The 23,207-nt window shown below is 44.8% G+C and overlaps 1 protein-coding gene across 21 annotated transcripts in view; it reads left to right on the plus strand.

Annotated features, from left to right (window-relative positions):
• The window catches only part of LOC109428702 (glucose transporter type 1), a 916,963-nt gene that overhangs the window by 867,330 nt on the left and 26,426 nt on the right, over positions 1 to 23,207 (plus strand). For 14 of the 21 annotated variants that reach the window (XM_062852201.1, XM_062852202.1, XM_062852199.1 and 11 more), the window contains one exon: positions 18,707 to 19,147. The exons of 5 other annotated variants lie outside the window; for them this stretch is intronic. In XM_062852201.1, the coding sequence (XP_062708185.1) occupies positions 18,707 to 19,147 (441 nt within the window). Of the gene's footprint in view, positions 1 to 18,706; positions 19,148 to 20,224; positions 20,700 to 23,207 lie in introns of all 21 variants that reach the window. 2 more of the 21 variants (XR_009997807.1, XR_009997808.1) reach the window with 2 other exon arrangements.

Consider the following 23,207-nt stretch of genomic DNA (forward strand, 5'->3'; position numbering starts at 1 on the left):
GACAACTAGAGCCTCCTAGTGGCGAAAACACCAACTAATTGTTATATCACAAGATTGTTCTTGACTTCCTGAAGAACTTTGCTGAAGACGACTCTCTTCTATCTGCTCTGGATCGCGAGCTAAAGAAGTTTAAAATTTTACTTAACAACTAGCGCCACCTAGCAACGAAATCACCAACTAAATATTGAATCACCAGATAGGTTTTTACTTCCCGAAAAACTCTGACGAAGACGGCACTTTTCTATCTGATCTGGATCGCGAACTAGAGAAGTTTGAAACTTTACTTGACAACTAGCAGCACCTAGCGGCGGAATCACAAACTAATTGGTTAACCACCAGATTGTTCTTGACCTACTGAACAACTTTGCCGAAGACAGCATTGTTCCAAATGAAGTAGATCTTTAGATATCGCAAGCGATAACTTATGAGTGCTTCTACTAGCGAGTGAACATAAGCAACCACTAACCAACCAACCAATTAGGCGAAATCCCATAAGCTCTTTGATTCCTACAACACGGATTCCTACTGCACCCCCGAACTAACCGTGTAGTAGGAGTCAAGACTGTATTGCGTTCGTCACTGGATAGCCCGTGGTCTAGCCAACAAATTTGTCGAAGACACCACATACTCAAATTATGACGTTATTGAGATACACACATATACGTTTGTACTTTTGCATCCAGTTTGTATGCACACTAGCGCCACCTATCGGTTGAATTCCTACTTACTTGGTTCGTCACTGGACAGCCCATGGCCCAGCCAACAACTTTGTCGAAGACACCACACAGTTAAATTATCACGTTATTGAGATACACGCATATACGTTAATACTTTTGCATGCAGTTTGTATGCACACTAGCGCCGCCCAGCGATTGATTTGCCAATGATTTAGTTCATCACGGGACAGCTTTTGACCATGCCAACAACTTTGCCGAAGATACCAAGTTTTTATAAAGCAATATCGCAAGAATATTTACAATTGTAACTATCTCATTTTTATCAGGTACTTGCGTCTCCATCCAGCGACGGGTGGTGACGCCGCAGATGGCTGTTACCACCCTCTTCAACACGCAAAACGTGCAGTGATGCCAATTAAAGAAGCTAGAAATCATGCGAATAAAATGTCCATTGTTTCGAAATTTAATAACGCCCTTATCTTAAGTGCAAGTAAAAAGTTGTCTTCTAACAAAATGTTCCCTAATATATGCACTAAATCTTCAGGGGGGGAGCGGATTTTTAGAGTTGCTTTAATGTGCCTTTTTCTTCAAAAGTTTGAAAAGTTGGATTTCCCCATACTGAAAAATTAAAATTCCCATATAAAACTTCAAGTCGATTGCGGACTAGCTTACCGATTTTTTAGAATTTTTAAATTTTGCAGGGCTTCATTTAGGTCCATTTGCAACCATTTGTGACTATTCGGGATTGTGTATTCGCAATTTTGCAAAAATCGACACGGCCAATCGACAATGTCACAATCCCCGGCGAGATTCGAATGAACTCGACGACAGTTCACCCGAAACCCTTACGCAGTTTTGGACACCGTCCATCGTTGCTTTAATCAGTTCAGTCAGCTTCCCAGGAAAGCCGTTTTCGTTCATGGTTTCCATAGGTCTGCGCGGTCGATACTGTCGTATGCCAGTTTGAAGTCGATGAACAGATGATGCGTTGGGACCTGGTATTCACGGCATTTCTGGAGGATTTACAATACGGTGATGATCTGATCTGAGGTGACAGACGACGGAAGATGATCTGGGATAGCACTTCGTAGGCAGTACTCATAATGGTGATCTCTATGAAGTTCTCACATTCCAAATGATACTCCTTCCTTCCACTCTTCCGGTAGCTTTCGGTTTCCCAGATCCCAACTACCAACCGGTGCAGATAGGTGGCCAATTTTTCTGGGCCCATCTTGATGAGTTCAGCTGCGATACCAACCTTTTCAGCTGCTTTGTTAGTTTTGAGCTGGTGAATAGCGGCTTAGGGACAAAAGGTAGAAAGGATAAAACGTCGAAAACGAGTGATCTAAGTAAATAGTCAGTTCTTTATTTTTTTAGAATGAGCCCAATCGTTCACGTTTCGACGTTTTGTTCTTTCGACGTTTTTTTTTTCTTTCGAAGTTTTGGCATTCAACGTTTTGGCATTCGACGTTTTGTCTTTCGAAGTTTTTTCACCCTTTCGAGAATGGCATCCTTAACTTCCCTCAGCGTGGGAGATGGCTCATTTCCGTCCTCTGCTGCATTGAAGTAGTCGTTCCCTCCATTGTCGTGGTCTCCCATGCCTACGTTCTCCACGCCATTCAGGTATTCTTCGAAGTACACTGGAACCTCTTTTTATGCACATGGCTGGGACTGCATAAATTAAAAATATGCATAAATTTAAAAAGGCATATAAAGAGGGAAATTTAAGCATAAATTAAGTTTGGGCTTCAATTAGAGAATCTATTTTGCGAGAACACGGCTTGCTCCTGAGCAGTTGAGGTGGGGCTAAACGGATTTCCAGAAAACTGCCAGAGAGCCCAAAAAGGGGGTTCCAAGGAACTTCAGGGGCGTTTTAAGGGATTGTTTCGGGGGATTTGAGGAGCCTTTTAAGGATGTTCTGCCAAGATTTTTTGGTGTTTTCATGAGATTACGGTGACTTCTGGGGTATTTCAATAGTATTAAGTGGGTTTCAGGGGCGTTCCAAGGAGCAATTAAAGGGATCTCAGGAGCCTTTGAAGGGCGTTGCAAAGTTTGAGGGACGTTTTAAGGTATTTCAGAGTCTGCTCTGAAACTTCCTGAAATGTTTCTTTCTGGATACGACTGAGATTATGTACTGTAACGGTTTGGCTTCGCAGTCTTAAGGGGAATGGAAAACACTAGTTTTTGATTATTCTCGACGTTTCGGTCCGTTTGAGACTTCCTGAAATGCCTCAAAAACCCCCCTAAACCCCCCGGGGACCCCATGTAACGAACCTAAGAGGCTACGAAAACCCCCGAAACTCCTCCGTAACGCTTTCGTAACACCTCTTAATCCTGCAGAAAATGCTCTGAAACGTCCTGAAATGCCTTCAAAATCCCCCTTGAACCCCCTCGGACCCCATGTAACGCCGCTGGGAGGCCCCAAACCCCCCGAAAACTCCTCCATAACGCTTTCGTAACGCCTCTTAATCACGCCGAAAACGGTCTGAAACATTCTGAAATGCCTCCAAAACCCCCTCAAACCCCCTCGGACTCTATGTAACGCACCCCCCTACCACCCCCCAAACCTGCTCCGTAACGGTTTCATAACGCGTCTTAATTCCGCAGAAAATGCTCGGAAACGTCCTGAAATGCCTTCAAAATCCCCCTTAAACCCCCTCAGACCCCATGTAACGCACCTGAAAGCAGTCATGCGAATAATCGCGACCATCACGAGTCAATCACTTGAACCGCTTTCTGGAGTCACCCTTCCCAAAGTGATACGAACCAGCTAGCATGTCACGCCTGGAATGACAAACATGTTGTGGGTTCCACCCTTCGCAGCTTTGCAGCGATAGCAGATGCTGAGAATGTTTCAGGCGGGTTGCGAGAGAATCAATCTCTCTGAGCAACGATGCATAGGGTCAAGTGGGGTAAAATGCCATTTTTCAAACATTCATCGGTTTCAATGATAATTAGCCTCATTTGTTAGGCTTTCAAAGTGGTAACAGCAACTAGACAATATTTGCTCGATACTTCAGCAAAAATATTCACTAAACTATTGAATTTTAATCGATTTTTAGCGACTTAAAAAACTGGTTGGTTCGTGAAACGGAAGTGGTGCAAAAAGCCCATCTGCCATGGGGTAAGATGCCACTTCATGAAAACATTCAAAAATTACGTCCATCAGTTTTCGGGCATTTCCGATTCCTTTCCGCCCTCTCTCTCTCTCTCTCTTCTTGGCGTAACGTCCTCACTGGGACAAAGCCTGCTTCTCAGCTTAGTGTTCTATGAGCACTTCCACAGTTATTAACTGAGAGCTTCCTCTGCCAATGACCATTTTGCATGTGTATATCGTGTGGCAGGCACGAAGATACTCTATGCCCAAGGGAGTCAAGGAAATTTCCTTTACGAAAAGATCCTGGACCGACCGGGAATCGAACCCGTCACCCTCAGCATGGTCATGCTGAATACCCGTGCGTTTACCGCCTCGGCTATATGGGCCCTTTCCGCCCTCTGTCTTGCTTTTTTGGTATATTCAATAAATGGAGTGTTACCCCCCTCCCCGCAAAACGATGATCGTAATATTTGAATGGCCCCTAACATGGAAAGCGTAGACATCAACAACCATGCGTCTCCATGTGCGCCTCAATCTCGTTGGACTTGGCTGGTAATAAAATCGCCAGAAAACCTTAATTGCAAGCACGAAAACCGGAAGTTGCCAATTTTCATTGGGAAATCAAAAGATTTTTCGTGGGTTTGGTGGCCTAGCTTCTATGTAGAAGAATGTTCGATGCAAACATATCTTGACACCATTCACCAATAGTAATGATCAAGTCCCATTCAGGAATGATTTTATGAGTTGGGCCATTTTACCCCATCTTGGCATTTTGGGCTTTGTTCCCCTAACGGGCGAAGTGAGAGCGTTTGCCGTAGCCAGGGCGAACTGCGTGGTGCGCTCAATGTGTGCGTTTAAACTGAGCTATGCAAAACGAACAGGATTTATGACGTAGTACCGTGCTTGTGATAATACACATGCATAGTTTTATATGCTGGCTCATGCACTCACATGAGCCGTATCCATGATATATGATTGTAGCAAAACAAGGGTGACTGGGTGACATTGATGGGACCAGTGTTGGTAAACTCACACTCAAAGCACACTCATGAACCGCTCCCGCGTGAGCAAACTCGCACGCGATTCTGAATCGTTTTCTCACGCGCGAGAATTTCTTGCAAAATCTCGCACTCACGAGTCAAGCGCCGAAGTCTCGTTCGCTTGTAAAACGAATCCAAATCAATTTGAACGGCATTCAATGTTGTTGTACGCTAGATTTGATTTTGTTCTATCATGCAATCCTAAAAACTTCGATGTAAACATTAAGAACACCAAGAAATAAAGAAATGAGTGAAATCATGAGTCAACTCATGCATGATTTTTTCGGCGGTGAGTTTGGCGAGTCAAGAATCGCGCGTGAAACAACTCAACCATGAGATTTGAGAATTTGAGTTTTTACCAACACTGGATGGGACTCTGTCTTTTCTGGTGTTAGCGACTGCAGAGAGAGCGAATCAGAAACCGCAGAGACAGGGTGATACAAGTTTGGTGTTTATCAGCTTTTTTGTGACTTGTACGCTGATGCTTCGCGACACTGCCTGAAAGGCTCTGATCCCCACGAAAATTCCTCGTAATGCTTAAGTAACGCCTCTGCATCCCGCCGAAAATTCTCTGAATCGTCTTAAAATGCCTCCAAAATGCCCCTTAAACCCCCTCGGACCCCATATAACGCACCTGAGAAGCTCCGAACACCCCGAAAACTCCTCCGTAACGCTTCCGTAACGCCTCTGAATCACGCCGAAAATGGTCTGAAACATCCTGAAATGCCTCATAAAAATCTTCCTAAACCAAAACCCCTAAAAACGCCTTCGTAACCCCTGTGAAACCAGCCTAAAATGCTCTGAGATATCCTTAAATGACTCCGAAACCCCTTTAAGACCCACTCGGACCCCACGAAACGCACATGAGACCTTCGGAAACACTCCAAAATGAACCTGTAACCTTCCTTTGCTCTCCTCTGTAAACACCCCTTGGCCGCCGTTGCAATACTTCCCGTCATTATTAAATATTCTATGCGCAATAATGGTTCTGAGTAGCTTTTCCTCTTTTTATGCAGGGCATATAAAAGGTGCATAAATTAAAAGTGCATAAAAATAACATGCATAAGAAGAGGTTTTAGTGTACTGCTTTCACCTTTCGATCACCTCACGTCCATCCGTCAAGAGGCCCCCTTCCTTATCCCTGTATAATTCGGCTCCCAGCACGAAGCCGTTGCGAAATGCGTTGATCATCTAGTAGAACTTCCGTGTTTCATGGGAACGGCACAGCAGTTCCATTACTTCGCATTCCGCTTCTTTCAGGTGGTGCTTTTCCTCCCGAAAGAGGCAGGTCTGCTGTTTTCGCTTCTTTTGGTAATGTTTCACGTTCTGCCAGGTTCCTTGCTGCAGCATTACCACCCATGTTGCGTTCTTCAAATCTAAAATCGCTATGCACTCCTCGTCGAACCATTCATTTCGTCGACTCTTTTCCGCATACTTGATAGTGCTCTCGGCTGCATCATTGATGGCTGCTTTCATTGTTCTCCAGCAGTTCTCTAGAGGGGCCACATCGAGCTCGCCACCATCACCAGATAGTGGTCGGAGTCGATGTTAGCGCCACGATAGGTCCCGATGTCGATAATGTCGGAGATGTATCATCCGTTAATCAGAACGTGATCGATTTGTGATTCCGTCTGTTGTGGTTATATCCGATTAGGGAGGCTGCGTTGGAAAAAGATGCTAAGTATGGTCATATTTTTGGAGGCGGTGAAGCCAATGAGTTGTAGGCCGTTTTCGTTCATCAGTTGGTGGGCGCTGAACTATCCAATCGTTGGTCTGACATCCTGCTCCTGGCCTACCTAAGGGTGCATGCATAGGTCTCCTATGATGATCTTGACGTCGAGGTTTGGGTAGCGGTCGTACTCGCGTTCGAGCTGCGCATTAAATGCGTCTTTGTCATCATCAGTGCTTCCGGAGTGAGGACTGTGCAGGTTTATTAAGCTGAAGTTGAAAAGTCAGCCCTTGATCCTCTACTTGTACATTTAGCCACAATCTTTGCGCAAGAGTACTCAACCGAGGTGCGTGGGCGTTGACGTCGACAATCTTAGTTATTTTGACTTCCGATAGATCACGGAGTTCAGCGGGCTTCACAATTTCACCGGAAGCCTGGTTGATAGATTTCCTTACTTGTACTGTATTAATCGACTAACTTTTGCAATATCCGGCTATCCAGTTAGCTTCGCATTCACGCTGGTTTTTGTTTTCTGAGGCGTACACGATCTTTGCGGTCTCTTTGCGGGTGCGTCCAAAATCTAAGCGTTTTGACAAGATCCACCATAGTTGAATACACAGTAGATGATCTGATTGTATGTGGCCTATGGCAAAATATCCTGGTTAAGGATGCTTAGTAAGCTACTGTACTTTTTAGCACAGTAGCGATTTGCCTCACGGAACTACGTGTGTACTGTGGTCTTTGTGGAGCGCTGGTTCGTCTCGTAGTTGCTGTCGTTTGCATATCTGCTGTTGATCCTCAAATAATGACCCGAATATTATCATCTGGGGTGACAAATTCCTCAGCTGTGACCTGGGATAAGCTGTTTTGTCTAACTAAACCTATGTATTTATGTCGTGTTCGACGAATGTTGTTAAGTGTTTTACAAAAATCATTCTAATTCAAGATTTATACTTGAATCTGAAAAATGTATTCATAATTTCACTGGCACATCCTGCAATGAAGACATTGTATAAACCGCGCTGTCCGTCTTGAATCCCCCTCTTCCAGATGTAACAAAGAAGGAAATCGCTGAAGGCCAGCATAATTCCCACGTTTCTCTCCCCGCCCTCTCTCCACCAAAGATGATGTCCCGTCATTGCGGGTCGCTGGTCACCACTTGCCCAGCAACTCAAACGTATCAATTTCATTTCATTTCCTTGTTCGTCTCCGGTTCCGTCTTTGCCTGCCGAGCCGTTGTTTCCAGTATCTAGGGGTAGTAGATAGCGAGCGTACACTCCTTCTCATTCGCAGCAATCTTGTCTTGCCCTTTGGCACACGCACGCCCCAGTTCCTCCGGTTTTTATCTTAATTGTTTCGTCTTTGGGTTCCGGCTTTACGAGCGCAGATTTCCTCACACTAGCAGTCAGGAGGATTGAATACGCGTTGGCAGGAGGATACGCCCCCTGAACTAGGACTGTGAGTCATGACCGCCGCGCACCTCCATCGACGACCGTGACGCGGCGGAAGAGCGCAACCATGACCTGAGAACACGTAGGGCAGCGTGTGCGTTATCTTCACGGGAGAAGCCGGCCAAAGGGCAATGTGGTGTAGGAAAAATGTGGAAATGCTATGATACTGCAGCGGTGCGATAAAATTCTAAACACGTACACCGATCGTTACACGGCTTTTTGCAAATGAGAAGTGCTGAACAGGTCTGCACTAAATTGTAGGGAACAAGCGGAAATGTGGGAAGTAGTGTGGGTGGGATGAATCGGAAATGGGGATTAGTGATGTGATGATCTCGGGATTAGTGTTCTAGCATATTTTCTCGTTGACTTCATACGTTGTTTGGTTGCGCAACCAAATGTTCGTGCCATAGAGCAGTAAAACAGCATTTTAAGATTAAGACTCCACACCTCTTGGTGCTCAGTTTACATTACTTTTTGCATCCACTATCCGACAGTTCGTTGCACTTCTATCAACATGAAAAAGCAAACAAACAGCATTCTTATCAAAACCCTAAAGCTTTCTTTTGCCAAATTGCATACCCTTGTGGCAAAAATATGCTTCCAATAAAAATGTATTATCGCCATGCACCATCCATTAGCAATTTCATCTCACGTACAGAAAGTTCCCCGCCGAGCAAGGAAACACCAATCGCCATTCGCCACGCTGCTCCATCAGCTCTGCACATATCGCCCACAAGCATAGCCCAACCTCAGCTTTTTTTTTGGCGCAGCATTAAAAATCTGCATTGCATCAGCAAACTCACAGAAAACTTCACCGCATTTGCCTTCTACACCACCATACCACCAGCAGCACACCGCACGTTATCCAGGCGACGATGCCGCCAAAAGTGACACATCCTGTAAGGGGGGCTACACACCAATCAAACGGTTGGTCAAACCTGGCCGCACGGTCGAACAACTCGCTCAGACTTGAGCTATGTTTGATAGATTGTGACAAACATTGCGTCAATCTGAGCGAACTGTTTTTTGGCCACACGATGTTTGACCAACCGTTTGACTGGTGTGTAGGCCCCCTAATACACACATATGTTTTTATAGCCAGTAGTGTGGCACACTTTGAATACCTAAATAGTGGCCTTGTCATCCTCTAACAACTACGTACGCCGTGCCGCCATCAAGAGCCATGTGATACGGTGTGGCGCCAGAATCCTCTACTATTTGAGAGTTGGGCGTGAGGTGGTTCCACTATCCAACGATGATGACAAAAAAACGTAGAACGTAGATCAGCAAACATCTCGGTTGCAGAATACCACTTTCTTTACTTTTATTTGATCACTATGCGTCAAGAAATATCAGCACTATAAATATCTGCAGTTTATTTTATTTAATTTTATGTTTGTATAAATTGAACCAGTGATTCTCAACGCAAAATGGGGTCATTCTAATTTACCTAGCGATGAAGTTGTCTTTCTGGTGGGAATGAGTTTTCTTTTGTGGAAACATACACACCTTTTTCAATATCTCCGAAATAGTTAAAAAAAAACATTATCCAAACAAATTTCGATAGAGCTGAACCACAATCTATTAGTAAATGTTTTGGCTCAATCAGGTGATATTTGCTATAAAAAAGTGGCAAGTTTTATTTCGTACTGTTGCATACACATACATACGTACACGCACGCACGCAGACGAGTGTCTCGACCCTGAAGACGTCACCCCACGGGGTCCTATTGGCACTTTACACAGGCACTTTTGCTTGTCCTTATCTCGGTCTTGAGCGCGACTTTGGTAGCCGGAAACGGCACTCGTTGCTCATCCCGCTCCTCATCAGTACGTGCTCACTAAATCCGTCGGCATGACCGTAGACAGGCGCAGCGCAGGTTCGCAATAGCTTGCGTCCACAAGAACGCCGATGTTCTCCCATTTCTAGGGCGGAATTTCCTAAGAATAGTGGCATGTATGCTACAGCATCGCTTCCAACTGATTACCGATTACACCGAGTAAGTACCGCTCACGTTGGAGCGCCTCCCTGAATACCTTGTCGTTGAAGTATAATGTTTTTCACCTTTTGGTCTGATTGCCCCTTCCTTCGGCGCTGTCTGCTGTTGTTGTAGTCCATACTGCAGCGAGCTGCCAGCTGGACGCTGTGAGTGCAGGCATAGCCTACCATCCAAGTTGAACTACTTGCTAGGCAAGGGCTACAGAAACTAACATCGATGAACGACTTTTATCCTTTCCGGTCAAAGGTTATTTTTCAGTCAGGGGCCAGAAGGTGCTTGCAACGTCGCCATTGAGGTGCTCTTCGTAATGCTGCTGCCATATCTCAACTACCTCACACTCGCTCGTGAGAAGATTCCCGTGATTGTCACGGCACATGACGGCTTGTGCCACAAAGCCTTTGCGCGAGTGGTTCAGCTTCTCGTAGAACTTCTGTGTTTGCTTTGCGCGGTATAGATCTTCCATCGCTTCGCGATATCGATCCTCCTGTTGACGCTTCTCCCTCCGGAAGACTAAGCTATTCCTGTTCCGCAGCGCTATGTAGATGATGTTTTTGCAACCCCCCCCGGCCTTCAAAGAGCGCTATTTGGACCAAACGCTAGCAATGCTTAACTCCCAGCACAGCATTATTAACTTTACTGTCGAGAAGGAGGTTGATGGAAAATTACCCTTCCTAGATCTACTGATCAGTAGAAACGATGATGACATGCTAAAGTTTGGTATTTATCAAAAGCCAACATCAACCGATCGATACATTACTGCCTACTCTAACCACTACGGCACACAGAAAAAAGCTGCATTTCATTCAATGGCATACAGACTCCACAACGTGCCCATGGATAACATTGAATTTAACGAAGAGTCTCGGATCTTTAAAGCAGCTGAAATTAACGGCTACGATAAGGGTTTCGTAGACAAAATTCTCCAAAAACATAAACGGAAAATACGCCGGCAGAACATCACGACCCTACAACCTGCAACAGAAGAAGTTAAAAGAATCAGTCTCCCATTCTACCCGAAAGTCACAAATCCAATTAAAAATACACTCCGACGACAAGGACTTCATGTTGTACATACACTCCCGTTCAAAAGTTTGGGGTCACCCCCTCAAAAACATGTCATTTTTTTAGGCCCATATCCCCGCCAATTTGCGTCCGATTTCAAAACCCTAGGTTTCATTCAAAAGATAATAAGTCAAAGAAACTTTGAACATGATTTAAAAGAAACTTTTTCAAAAAAAATTGTATGTAAACATAACCCAAAGTTGCCAAATTTTCTAAAAAATGAATATAAACTTACGGCAGTGTCGCTGGAAGTTGGGTCGACCAAATTTTAAGATGAGAGCGGTAATATGACCTATTTTCTATTAGCTTTCAACTGCTTTTTACAGAACTTAGCTAAAAAATCTAGAAAACAAGTTATTAAGTAAATTAATCCTTGATGTCATCGACCAAAAGTTTGGGGTCACCCCTCAATATGATGTATCGGCCAAAAGTTTGGGGTCACTTTCGTAAAACATGGAAAAGTGATTTGGTGATATCTTCGTCATCTGTAGTTCAATTTTAATTCTTTTTGGCTCATTTCAAAGATAATTAACTAAATTTACGTTTGATGTCTTCAACTTAACGTATTTAACGATTTTTGTATATAAAAATGTTATGTAAAGTTAGCACATTTTACCACGCCCCAAAAAATGAGGCAACTTTACGTTAAGTTTGAGTATGTAAATTTCAACAAATATGTGTGGTTCAATGTCTATGCAGTAAGTATTATTCATTTTGTTTCAAATAAGCCAAGAAGAATTAAAATTTAATGAAAGATGACAAAGATATCAACAAATCACATTTCCATGTTTTACGATAGTGACCCCAAACTTTTGACCGATACATCATATTGAGAGGTGACCCCAAACTTTTGGTCGATGACATCAAGGATTAATTTACTTAATAACTTTTTTTCTAGATTTTTTAGCTAAGTTCTGTAAAAAGCAAATGAAAGCTAATAGAAAATGGGTCATATTACCGCTCTCATCTTAAATTTTGGTCGACCCAACTTTCAGCAACACTGCAGTAAGTTTATATTCATTTCTTAGAAAATTTGGCAACTTTGGGTTAAGTTTACATACAATTTTTTTTGAAAAAGTTTCTTTTAAATCATGTTCAAAGTTTCTTTGACTTATTATCTTTAGAATGGAACCTAGGGTTTTGAAATCGGACGCAAATTGGCGGAGATATGGGCCTAAAAAAATGACATGTTTTTGAGGGGGTGACCCCAAACTTTTGAACGGGAGTGTAAGAGCGACAACACGTTACGCGATCTACTGTGTAACTTGAAGGACAAAGTCCCACCGGAAGAGCAATCTGGCATATATCAGGTACCTTGCAACGACTGCCCGGCGGTTTACATCGGTCAAACACGCCGCAAGGTCAAGGTACGTTTGAAAGAACATAAAAACGCAGTGGAAAACAACAAACCCAACGAATCCGGAGTTGCAGCACATACGGTAGCTTCTACGCATAGCATAGACTGGAAGAATGCGAAACTGATCAAGGCAGTTAGAAAGGCTTCGCATCTCAATGCCTGGGAGCCTATGCTCATATTAAACGAAACGCAGCCATTGATGAACGAAGATGACCCCCCTATTACATCAGGTCTTTTTGGCCTGGTAAAAACGACGACGATCAACTGATTTCTCTTCATCTCGGACGAGTACGAACAACGTACAATCATTCGACGTAGCCAGTCGGACATTGTCCCGAGGATGGGTAACATCGCACCCGAAACCGGTCGACAACAAAGGTAATTTTAACCCTTTGACGATTGTAAGAACGATAAGTGTTATGTCTTGTCTCGCGTGTCGCGTCTTGTGAATGTCGTCTACTCATTCGCCCAGGACTTTCTCCGCCAAATAATTGTAAGCGGGGCCCTTGCACGTGGTGTTCCAGTCAAAGGTACCAGATCCGGAGCTCAGCATCGCTGCTGACCGCCTTCAGGACCTCTGAGTACTTGATCTCGTCGGTCTTGATGAAGAGAATGTCACCCCTATCCCTACTACTGAAAACTACTCTGCCTGGCCTCTTCTTTGGCTTCTTCTTCTTCCACCTGTTTTTTTTTTTTTCTTCTAAACCATAGGGGGATAATCAGCTCAACAGACACCCTAACAGGAAGGTTAGGGTAGTGTGGGGCTGAGGCCGTCTTCTACAACAAAAGTAAAAGCCAGAACTACTCTCTCCTCGTACCCACTAAACACATTCCTATGGTCGCCAAACCCTACGTCTCTCCGGAACCACCAAGAAGGTATTGCTTCAGAGAGGGTCTAGTGCACATCGCACCCTCAAGGTTAGCTGCGTAGCCTAGCAGCAACGAACATCGATGACTCGCTCTGGAGAGTCCATCACGGTAACATGCTGGCGCTTAGCCAGTTTCCCGTGAGGTCCTCGCCACTCCCTTTGTCCTCGGAAGGCGGGCAGGGTCAACCCCGCCCGCGCTCAACTGCTTTGCAGACATCAAGAACTGATGCCCACGTGCAACCTGATCTGACCTGCTGAAAGCAAGGGTATCACTACCCTTCAGGCCCTATCAGCTGCACCAGAAGGTTGCTGACAGCAGGGTCTCCACCTGCCCCGACCCTTGCCGGGGACCCCTTTCCAACCGCGGGTTCGGATCCAACCCAGTAGACCGACGCCACGACAGCACCGTTACCGGAACTTTCTCTCCGCGGCCACTTAATCGCTGTAAGGGTCGATCTCGACCGCAGGGCACCGGTATGACCTACGAAGCCGACTCCGAACCCCTGGACCACCTCTTGTACTGCATCTGGACTAGCCATTCTCCGAGTCCACGCGCCACCTCCTCTGTATCTCCCAGACGATATGGGTGATAGCCGTTGAAACGGCGTTCCAACCAAACTCATCCCTACACATCCTCTGGACCAAGTTGTCCGGAGTTGTGTCCTCCCCGCATGTGGCAAGCATGCGGTCACGCATTGTGCGAAAACGCGGGCACACGAACAAAACGTGTTCCGCCGTTTCCTCTAAACCATTGCACACTGGGCATTCGGGAGAATCCGCATGCCCGAAACGGTGTAGATACTGATTGATTGATTTGTCTTTATTAGAGAGACTTTCAGCTGTGTAGATACTGTCGGAAGCAACCATGACCTGTAAGGACCTGTGTTAGGTGGAATGTAACTTCCCCATGGCGCCTATTAATTCAACTATCTACCCTCGGTATCAACCTATAGAACTGTCCCACGCGCGCTGCCATTTGACCATAGAGGCCATCCTGCAGTCCTGCGTATGCCTCTTGTGCCGCGCATTTCGAAGCACTCCATGTCCTCACTGATAAGAATGCTGATAGGCACAATACCAGTAATGACGCAGAGAGCGTCGTGTGACACGGTACGGTACGCGCTCGCAACCCGCAGGCACATAAGCCTGTAAGTACTTTCCAGCTTCCGTCGGTAGCATTCAGTACTTAGCGCGGTGCCCCACGCCGGGCCGCCATAGCTAAATATAGACGTAGCAACACTAGCCAGAAGCTTACTGGCGTACACCGCAGAGCTATTGGACATCATCCGGGACAGTGCCGCAATAGCTGTGGAAGCTCTTTTACAGGCATAATCGACGTGGCTACCGAAGGTAAGCTTATCGTCGATCATCACGCCCAAGTGTTTGACGGAGCGCTTTGACAGGATAGTGCACTCTCCGACACTGATCTCCGTCTGCTGCTCCGACTTCAGGTTGTCTGTCTTGTGGTGAGTCAGCTCCAGTTTCCTGGACCGCATCCACGCCTCCACAACCTTGATCGAGTGGTTGGTAGTCAACTTTACCTCCTCGATCGTTTCACCGTAGACTTCGAGCCTAACCCAAGAAACAGAACTAGCTGAATAACAGTTTCTTAAGCTCAAGTTTGCTTAAGAGTGGTTTGTTCCACTCTTATACAACAAAAATGTTTGTTGGGAATGTCGTCGGCAAATCCGACAATCACCACTCCCACTGGGTACTCTAACCTCAACATCTCGTCGTACATGACATTCTATAACACCGGACCCAGGATGGAACCTTGTGGGACTCCTGAGGTTATGTGAAAGCACTTCCGACCCACCTGCGTGTCGTAAACTAGTACACGATTCTGAAAGTAACTTTCGAGAATCTTGTACAGGTACGCCGGTATCCCCAGACGCAAGAGCGCATCGGCAATAGCAGCCCAGCTGGCGCAATTAAAGTTATTCCTTACATCCAGAGTCACTACCGCGCAGAAGGGAATTCCCCTCCTCTTAGGCTCGAGTGCTTTCTCGGCGGTTTTTGTAACTGACAACGGTGGACCTCCCCTTTCGGAAGCCGTACTGGTTGCTCGAAAGACCATTTTCGCCCTCACATTCTATTGAGGATGATCTTTTCGAGCACCTTCCCCGCCGTGTCAATCAAGCATATTGGTCTATATGCCGACGGGTCTCCGGGTGGTTTCCCCGCCTTTGGCAATAGTACCAGGCTCTGCCTCTTCCAAGCTTCTGGGAAAACTCCCTCGTACAGGCATTTCTGCATAGCAGACCTGAACATCTCGGGAGCCTCTGCAATAGCTACTTTTGAGGCCAGGTTCGGAACTCCGTCCGGACCTGGGGCCTTACCTACGCTAAGGGACTTAGCTATCCCCACAAGTTCCACATCCGTGACCCTCTCCTCATCACCAGCCCCAGTCCCCGGCTGTCCTACGAAAGGAGGCCATGGACTAGGATCATGACGCGGAAGAAGTCCTCCAATAATCCCCTCCAACATCTCTGGAGATTGCTCTGTAGGAGCCATCACACCTCTCGTCTTGGCCATAACGATCCTGTAGGCGTCACCCCACGGGTTCGTATCTCGGTCTTGAGCGCGGCTTTTGCAGCGGCGAATCTTATGTGGGCTCCCCACGAATGCGAAGATCTCAGTCTGGATTGACTTCAGTATATTCAGCAGTACGTCATGATTTTGCTCTGCCGTAAGCATCGTACCCCTTCGACTATTCACCTCTTGGCACAGTCGTAAGAATGGGATCCCAGTTTGGTGGACTTCAACCTCCGAAACAAGTGGTTCGTAGTGTTATTCTTGGCCGGGTTCCAATGGCTAAGATACGCGGTTTAATTACTCCCATCGAGCAGTCTCCAGTGATGTTGAAGGGGATCATCGAGGGGCTCATCCCGCGTCATGTCCCGAGTCCTTGGTCAACTTTCGGTGGGTAATCATGGCATCATGGGAGGGTAATCGATATGCTTTTGGGGATTGTGAAAGGTTGCCGAGATGTTCAGATCTATTATGGAGTGAATATCTGAGTAAATGAGTTTTCACAAAGGTTTGGAGGCGGCAAATCATGGTATTTTATTGCAAAAGGCGAAGAAACCACCCGGTGACCCGTCGGTATATAGATCAATATGCTTGGGGTGTAGATGATCTCTCGAACAAGTAGTTCGGCTTCCGGAAGGAGAAGCATAGGAACGCATCCCCTACTGCGAGGATAGCAAATTCCATCCTTCTTACGCTGGGGAGGTATCTCCGCAGTTTTAGTAACCAGAAACATAGATAGTGTCTAAGCACCCTTAGACACTATCTATGTTTCTGGTTACTAAAACTGCGGAGATACCTCCCCAGCGTAAGAAGGATGGAATTTGCTATCCTCGCAGTAGGGGATGCGTTCCTATGCTCCTAGCTATGAGTAAAGCCTGAAGATTTTCGAAAACTATTTTTTTGAATCGAGTACTGAGATACGACACAGCTCGATCCGAAGTTCTTTTGCATGACTTCAGGAGTACCACAAGGCTTTGTGGGCGTGGCCATCACCAGCTTTGCTACTGTAGTATACTTTGAATGATTCGAAGAGGTGTAGATGACTGCAAACTAGATCGCGGTTGTGAATAAGGGAATAAGGAAACTAGAATTGACTCACCACCAAACTAAAATGGTCGTTGTGAACAACCAGAAGTCAGAGCAGCATGCATTGATTGGGAAAGGTCATTGCAATATAACCTCGACGCACTTCGCCAAACACTTGGGGGTGACGTTCGACGATAAGATCACCTTTGGTAGCCATGTCGATTACTCCTACAAAGGTGCCTCCTCAGCCATAGTGGCACTGTCCTGGATGATGTCCAATGATCCTGCGGTGTATACCAGTAAACGCAAGTTTCTGGTGAGTGCCGCGTCTTCCATACTTAGGTATGGCGGCCTAGCTTGGGGTAGGCACTTTAGACCGACATCTACCCTAGTAAGCTGGAAAGTACGTGCCATGGGAAGTAATTTTCCACATAGCACTAGCCCTTTTCAGACCATGGCTGCTCCAGATAGTATCATGCGGGTTTCCGGACTGCTTGGTGTGCGCAGGGTTTAAAGAATCTGTGGAACACACTAGTTGTTTTGCACAGTGTAACACACAGAGGATGTGTAGAGATGTTTTGATTGGAACACCGCTTCAATGACTATCGCTTATATCGTCTATAAAACTACAGAGAAGCTGGCGTGTGGACTTGAGAAGTGGTCCCAAGGTTCATAAGTTGACTACGCAGGTCATACCGGCACCGTCCAGTCTCCGGTCGAACTTGATCCTTCAATCACACATTTGGCACGCCGAAGACTTCCTGGCATGTCATTGTTGTGGTGGCAGCCTACTTGTTTAGACCCGAGGTCCAAAGTTTTTACCCATTTCTCCGAGACAATTCACCTCTCATGAAACGCTTGTAATACGTAAGGCTATCTGTAATTCGGCGTCGTCTTTAATAATGACGGAATACTGCTTTCCCTGCTACTTTACCGGCGTTAAACGCTGAGTACGGGTTAAGTATGGTTACAGTTTTTCATCGTCCATTAAGTAAGAGTTCATTGTTGTTGCTAAAAGTCGATTATTCATTATCCTGAATGATACAAGCTATCTCTTAGACGCATATAAATGTCAGTCATATTTGGGGTGTAGAGCAAATGAGCAAACAGTCATGAGTAGAAGGGAATCAAATTTAATTTGTCTCAGAACTTTTCGTATGTGTTTTGGCTTGTAGATTTGTATTCTATGGAATTTGTTTATGTCCAAACAAATTCAATACTTTACATGGCACAATACTGCACATTTTTTTTTTTTTTTTTTGAGAATCACTGGCTCAAGCACAAACACTCCTTAAGTTATAGTATTTCTTTATCATTTTAGTTCCACCTCACCCTAGCTGTAAGATAAACCATTCTACACACCATATAGAAGTGAATCGAGTTAGTTCGCTTGGGCACTGAGCGACCAACCGAAAGTGTCTCAAGCGGGTCGTAGTTTTGTACAATAAAAAAAAACGAATACAAACTTGTGCCATGAAACAAGTCAGCACAAAAGTTGAAATGACCAACCAACCAACCACCCATCGCGAAAGCTTTTGTACAGAAGCGAGAAAAAGTGTCCCACAACCTTATGTATACAGCAAAAAAAACTGCCTCAGCACCAGCCCTCACCAAGAGCTCACACAGGACAATCCCACGTGCGCTCTCTGTATCAAACACGTCTTCGTCGTTACGTTTGCTAGCTGATGCTACTGTGCGCTGCCATTCTAACCTCTATCTCAGTCACCACGGCGAAGCGTAGACCGCGCCCGCCCGCTATCAGTAGTAGACCAGTTCCAAGTTGTGTTCATTCTTCACACTAAACCACCTAGCAGTGTGTGATACCGCAAATAAAACGACACCTGCGTGTTAGAGTTGCCATTTATATTCACTCAAAAAAAACAATTCACAACATCCAATCGAGACTACCAATTTTGCAATCCCAAGTGTTCGGAACGACGGGAACGCTGGACGGTGAGATGGGGCCCTATCCGGTAGGGGACGCCAACCTGCTGGGGCCCACATCGCGTGTGTTCGGCACGACGGGTACGCTGGATGGAGAGATGGGCCCATACCCGGTGGGCGATAGCACCAACCTCCTGGGGACGCAGTACTTTAGTACCGGCTATGGCACCGACGCCCTGACAATCGGTTCCGGTCGGTACAACTACGGAACGACGGGACCAACCGTGGTTAGTACAACTTGCTCACCGATGCCAAAACGAAGGACACCCGGTGTGGGCCGGAGAGCACCCCTCGGTGCCGGTAGTAGTGGCGGTGGCGGTGACCGCCATGAAACAAGTGGTGGATGCTCCAACGGCAGTAGTGGGATAGCCCCACGGGACAGTTTTCGACGGCACTCGGCGCACGGACGGATAGTTTCCTCAGGTATATGAATATTTTTCTTCTAGGTTCCGATTTGTAGTGCTGATATGAATGGGATGTGAGTGGAATGAAATATTTGGGGAACATTTAGCATTGGACAGTGTTGCATCAGACACAAAAACGTGATCGAAGTTTTTTGGATATGAAAATATCTATATAATTGGTTCGGTGCTACTTATTCTGATTTTGTTTACGTATAATGTTCGAGCCTTTGTCTAAATGTTGTTATTATTTTTCTCAGTTAACACCTTAACGTTCAGGTAAAGAAATCATGACAAAAATAAACTCTATCTGAGGAAAGGATAATGTTGTCACTTTAATAATAAATTGTACTATGTTTCATTATACTTGTTATCATCTTTTCAAATTTATACTAATAAGACGATGGCAATAGTTAGTTATCCTATATGCATCGAGTTGCAAAATGATGATTTTTGCAGCACGAATCGATTATATACGCAGGAAGAAGTACAAAGGACGAGCGGACCCATAGCCCTTTCTCTTGTCTACCCCCCTCAACCTAACCCCCCTTTTTCGGAGCATCGATTGCCTCCTTTCGAGGCCAGCATAAGAAAACAAAAAAAGCCAAAACATTTCGATCTTGTTTCTATGGATAATGCAATGGGATGTACATAATCGTAATTCAAGCATTTGTATACTATTTGAAAAAAATCCTAAAACATCAAAAAGAATCAGGAAAATGTTTACAATCCGTAATGTTACAATACACAACAAACTGAGAAAAATGAAAAACTAATGGAAAGCAGAACAATTAGAAATAAATTAACACCAAGAATTTCAAACAAAACCTACTCAACGTAACCAACGAGTGCCTTTACCACGCATAGGCAATTCATTTCAACCGAAAGTACCGAAAGTTAATCCACGCATTTGCAATTAAAAACTTTTGCTTCCCCAAATTTTGAACCGCACTCACTCCCGTTCAATCAATGAAAACATACCAACATTCCTAGCTTTTCATCTGAGCAAAACTTTCTCTTCTCTCTTCTACTTTTTTCTCTTCTTTCCTACATGTCCTGCTTCACCGCACCGCCCGGTCCGGTTGGTTTACACCTCCAGCAGGTCCCTAAGGACCTCCGGCTCCCCGCGTGGTAGCCCCAGAGCCAATTCCGACCAAACGAGTGTGTACCACAACACACTCATCATACAGTATACCTGGGCCTGGGTGCTGCTATTTGTGCAACGGCCATCAATCAATCAAGCAATCAATCAATCATAACCAAAAACACGTTCCTACCTATAGATGGGTGTCCCAACTTGCCAATAACAAAACCCGGGACTCTGCTACCCGCTTTGGCTCGTTTATGCAAACAAAAAAAAAGTACAAAATTCATCCACGCCACTTACCTGCCACCAACCACATCACATCACGTCACAGTAACGGTCTGCGCTCCTGCGTGGATTAATTTTCGGACCACTTTTGAGTAGCCAGCAATCTCCCCCTATCCAACAGGCTGGCGGGATGACGGAAATGGCATCGTTGAGTTCTCGGTTGGAACCGTGTGAGTGATGAATGCCGGTGCTTGGGAACAAGGTATCTCTCGAGAGCTGTTAGTTGAGTAATGATTGAAACAAAAGATTTATGACTAGAAAAAAAAAAACAAAAACGATGAAATGAAGAAACCATACTTGAGGAATATTGAAATGCTATAGAATAGATAAGAATTTCAATGAAAAATTCAAAAAAAAAAATACGAGTGAACGAAGCTCAAAACTTTTCATTACTTTTGTAGGTTCTTGGTGGGTTGAAACTCGCTCCGTGAATCTACGCCGATTGAAGAACCCTAGATCTTGTAGTAGGAGAATCGCTTCCAGTCCCCTAGGATTCAAAGGACTCAATCTGGTTCTCAAAGGTTACAATGGACGTCGAAATCCTAACTGCAATCCGTAAACTTGAATTCGACACCATTGTACAATACTCTGCACGAAAATGCCTTATGATGTGCTTCAATGAGGCCGATGGTTTTTTAAGAGACACCCACATATTTTCGTGATTGAGTCGGTCGAAAGCTTCTTCGTACTCAATGAAAACCAGGTAGAGAGGCTCTTGGAATTCACTGATTTGCTCCAAGATGATACGGTATACGGAGCGTGATAATATGGTCCACACTAGATCGTCCGGGACAGAATTCTGCCGTCGGAGAGTTGCGTCAACCTTCTCCTGTATCCGGCTAAGGATCACTTTGAAAAAAATGTACCAACACTAACATGATTCCCCGCTAATTATCGCATACGGTCAGGGCATCCATTTTGGGTACCTTAACTAAGGATTCATTCAAATATTACGTGACGCAAAATATGGCCATTTTAGACCCCCTCCTTCCCCCACATAACAACTTTTGTACGGGAAATTTTGAAATTTTGTATGAAGCGTAACACAGTGCTAGGCCTCTTCCCTCCCCCTTTAGCGTTACGTAATATTTGAACGAACCCTAAGACACTCGGCCGGAATTGGGTTCTTTAGGGGTATTCAGATTATTTCATAATCGTATTCTCCGTCTAAAAATTAGTCGAAATCCAAAATTTCAGAATGTTTGGCGGCCGGGGACTATTTTTAAAATTCATTTAAAGGCGACGTGAGACATTGTAGAGGAGACGCCGGTATTTGCGGTTTCTCGCTAAGGAGTCCGCCCACTCTCTTTTGTTCTGTCTACACGAGTGTCTATATGGTGAGAAAAAAATTGACAAAATTCGCCAGGCACCCTCTAGAATTATGCCTTTGGATGAGAAGAATCTGTGAAAGTTTCTGCTCAATCGGTTAAAAAATAAGCTGGCGCAAATGAGTTGAAGGTTTGTATGGAATATGGATTCTCAGCCCAAATATATGCGACAAGGATGACCTCCAGTCTCTTATTCAGCATGCCGGTTTGGCGTGTTCGATTTGACAGAATTGAAAAAATTTAGTTGATACCCCAAGGAACAACTTTGTAAAAGGCCATATCATGATAAATCATAATTTTGTTGCTGTTTTGGCTAACGAAATCTGGATGAGGACTTCCCAAGCAACCAAAAGTTCGGATACCACTTGAAGAACGAACTCAGAAGTTCAAGTTTGGTTCAATTCCGGCTTCGTTGAACTTAATTCTCCAAAAAGTTACTCATGAATTGTTTATGAACTTGGAAGTACATGTGCAAGCTTTAGACTTCTCTTCAAAGCGACATTAAAGTAGAAAAGATCTCCAGAAAAAACTTTTTTTGAACTTTTGAGCAGAGTTCAATTAAAATTTAACCGAACTCATGTTGAACTTTTGCGTGGCTCTAAAGCACAAATAAAGTTCAGTTGGACATATACCAACATCTTGAAAAGTTCCGTTTCGAACTTGCTTCGTACTTGTTTTGAACTTACTACTCAAAGTTCAGATAAATATTAACCGTACCAAAAGTGATCTTCAATTGAACTTCGGCGGCAGCGGAGCTCGGGGGAAATTCTCATTCAATTAAATCACTCGGAAATCGAGCTCAGCAGCCACAGCTTGTGTAAATTTCACAAGTACACTTTGCTTCACTATAATATTTCAACGTACTTACTTGTAATCAACGCAAACGCAAAGCAACGAATGCTATTGTGTAGCTCAAGGCCCACCCCCGCAGCGGAAAACTGTTCCACCTCGGATTCCGCCGGAGTTTTTTCGGCTCTGCATATTTTTTTTCCAGCTATGCTGGATGTTTCCTACCCCGTCTCACTTGTCGCTGCAGCGCACCGGTAATCGACACGATCGTAGTCACTGTAAACCAAGCTGGAAACTTATAATCTTTTCTGGAAATCGATACACTGGGCCTAATTTCTTGCTTTGCACTGCGAACCACAAATATGTTTTGCATGTGCCAAAAATATGTTTTCCACCTGAATTAACCACCCCAGTATGCGAAATGTTACGCAAAACTTTGACGAGTTTCTCAATTTTTAATTATTCAAGTTTTAAATTTAGTAAATTTTATGAAAACGCCTTAAAGTATGCACTTTTCATACTGAAAAAGGGATTACTTCCGGAAAAGTGCAATTTTATGTATAAATTCGAATATTTATAAAATTTTTGATGAT

This window comes from Aedes albopictus, chromosome 2, assembly GCF_035046485.1.
Source record: "Aedes albopictus strain Foshan chromosome 2, AalbF5, whole genome shotgun sequence".
Lineage (NCBI taxonomy): Eukaryota > Metazoa > Arthropoda > Insecta > Diptera > Culicidae > Aedes > Aedes albopictus.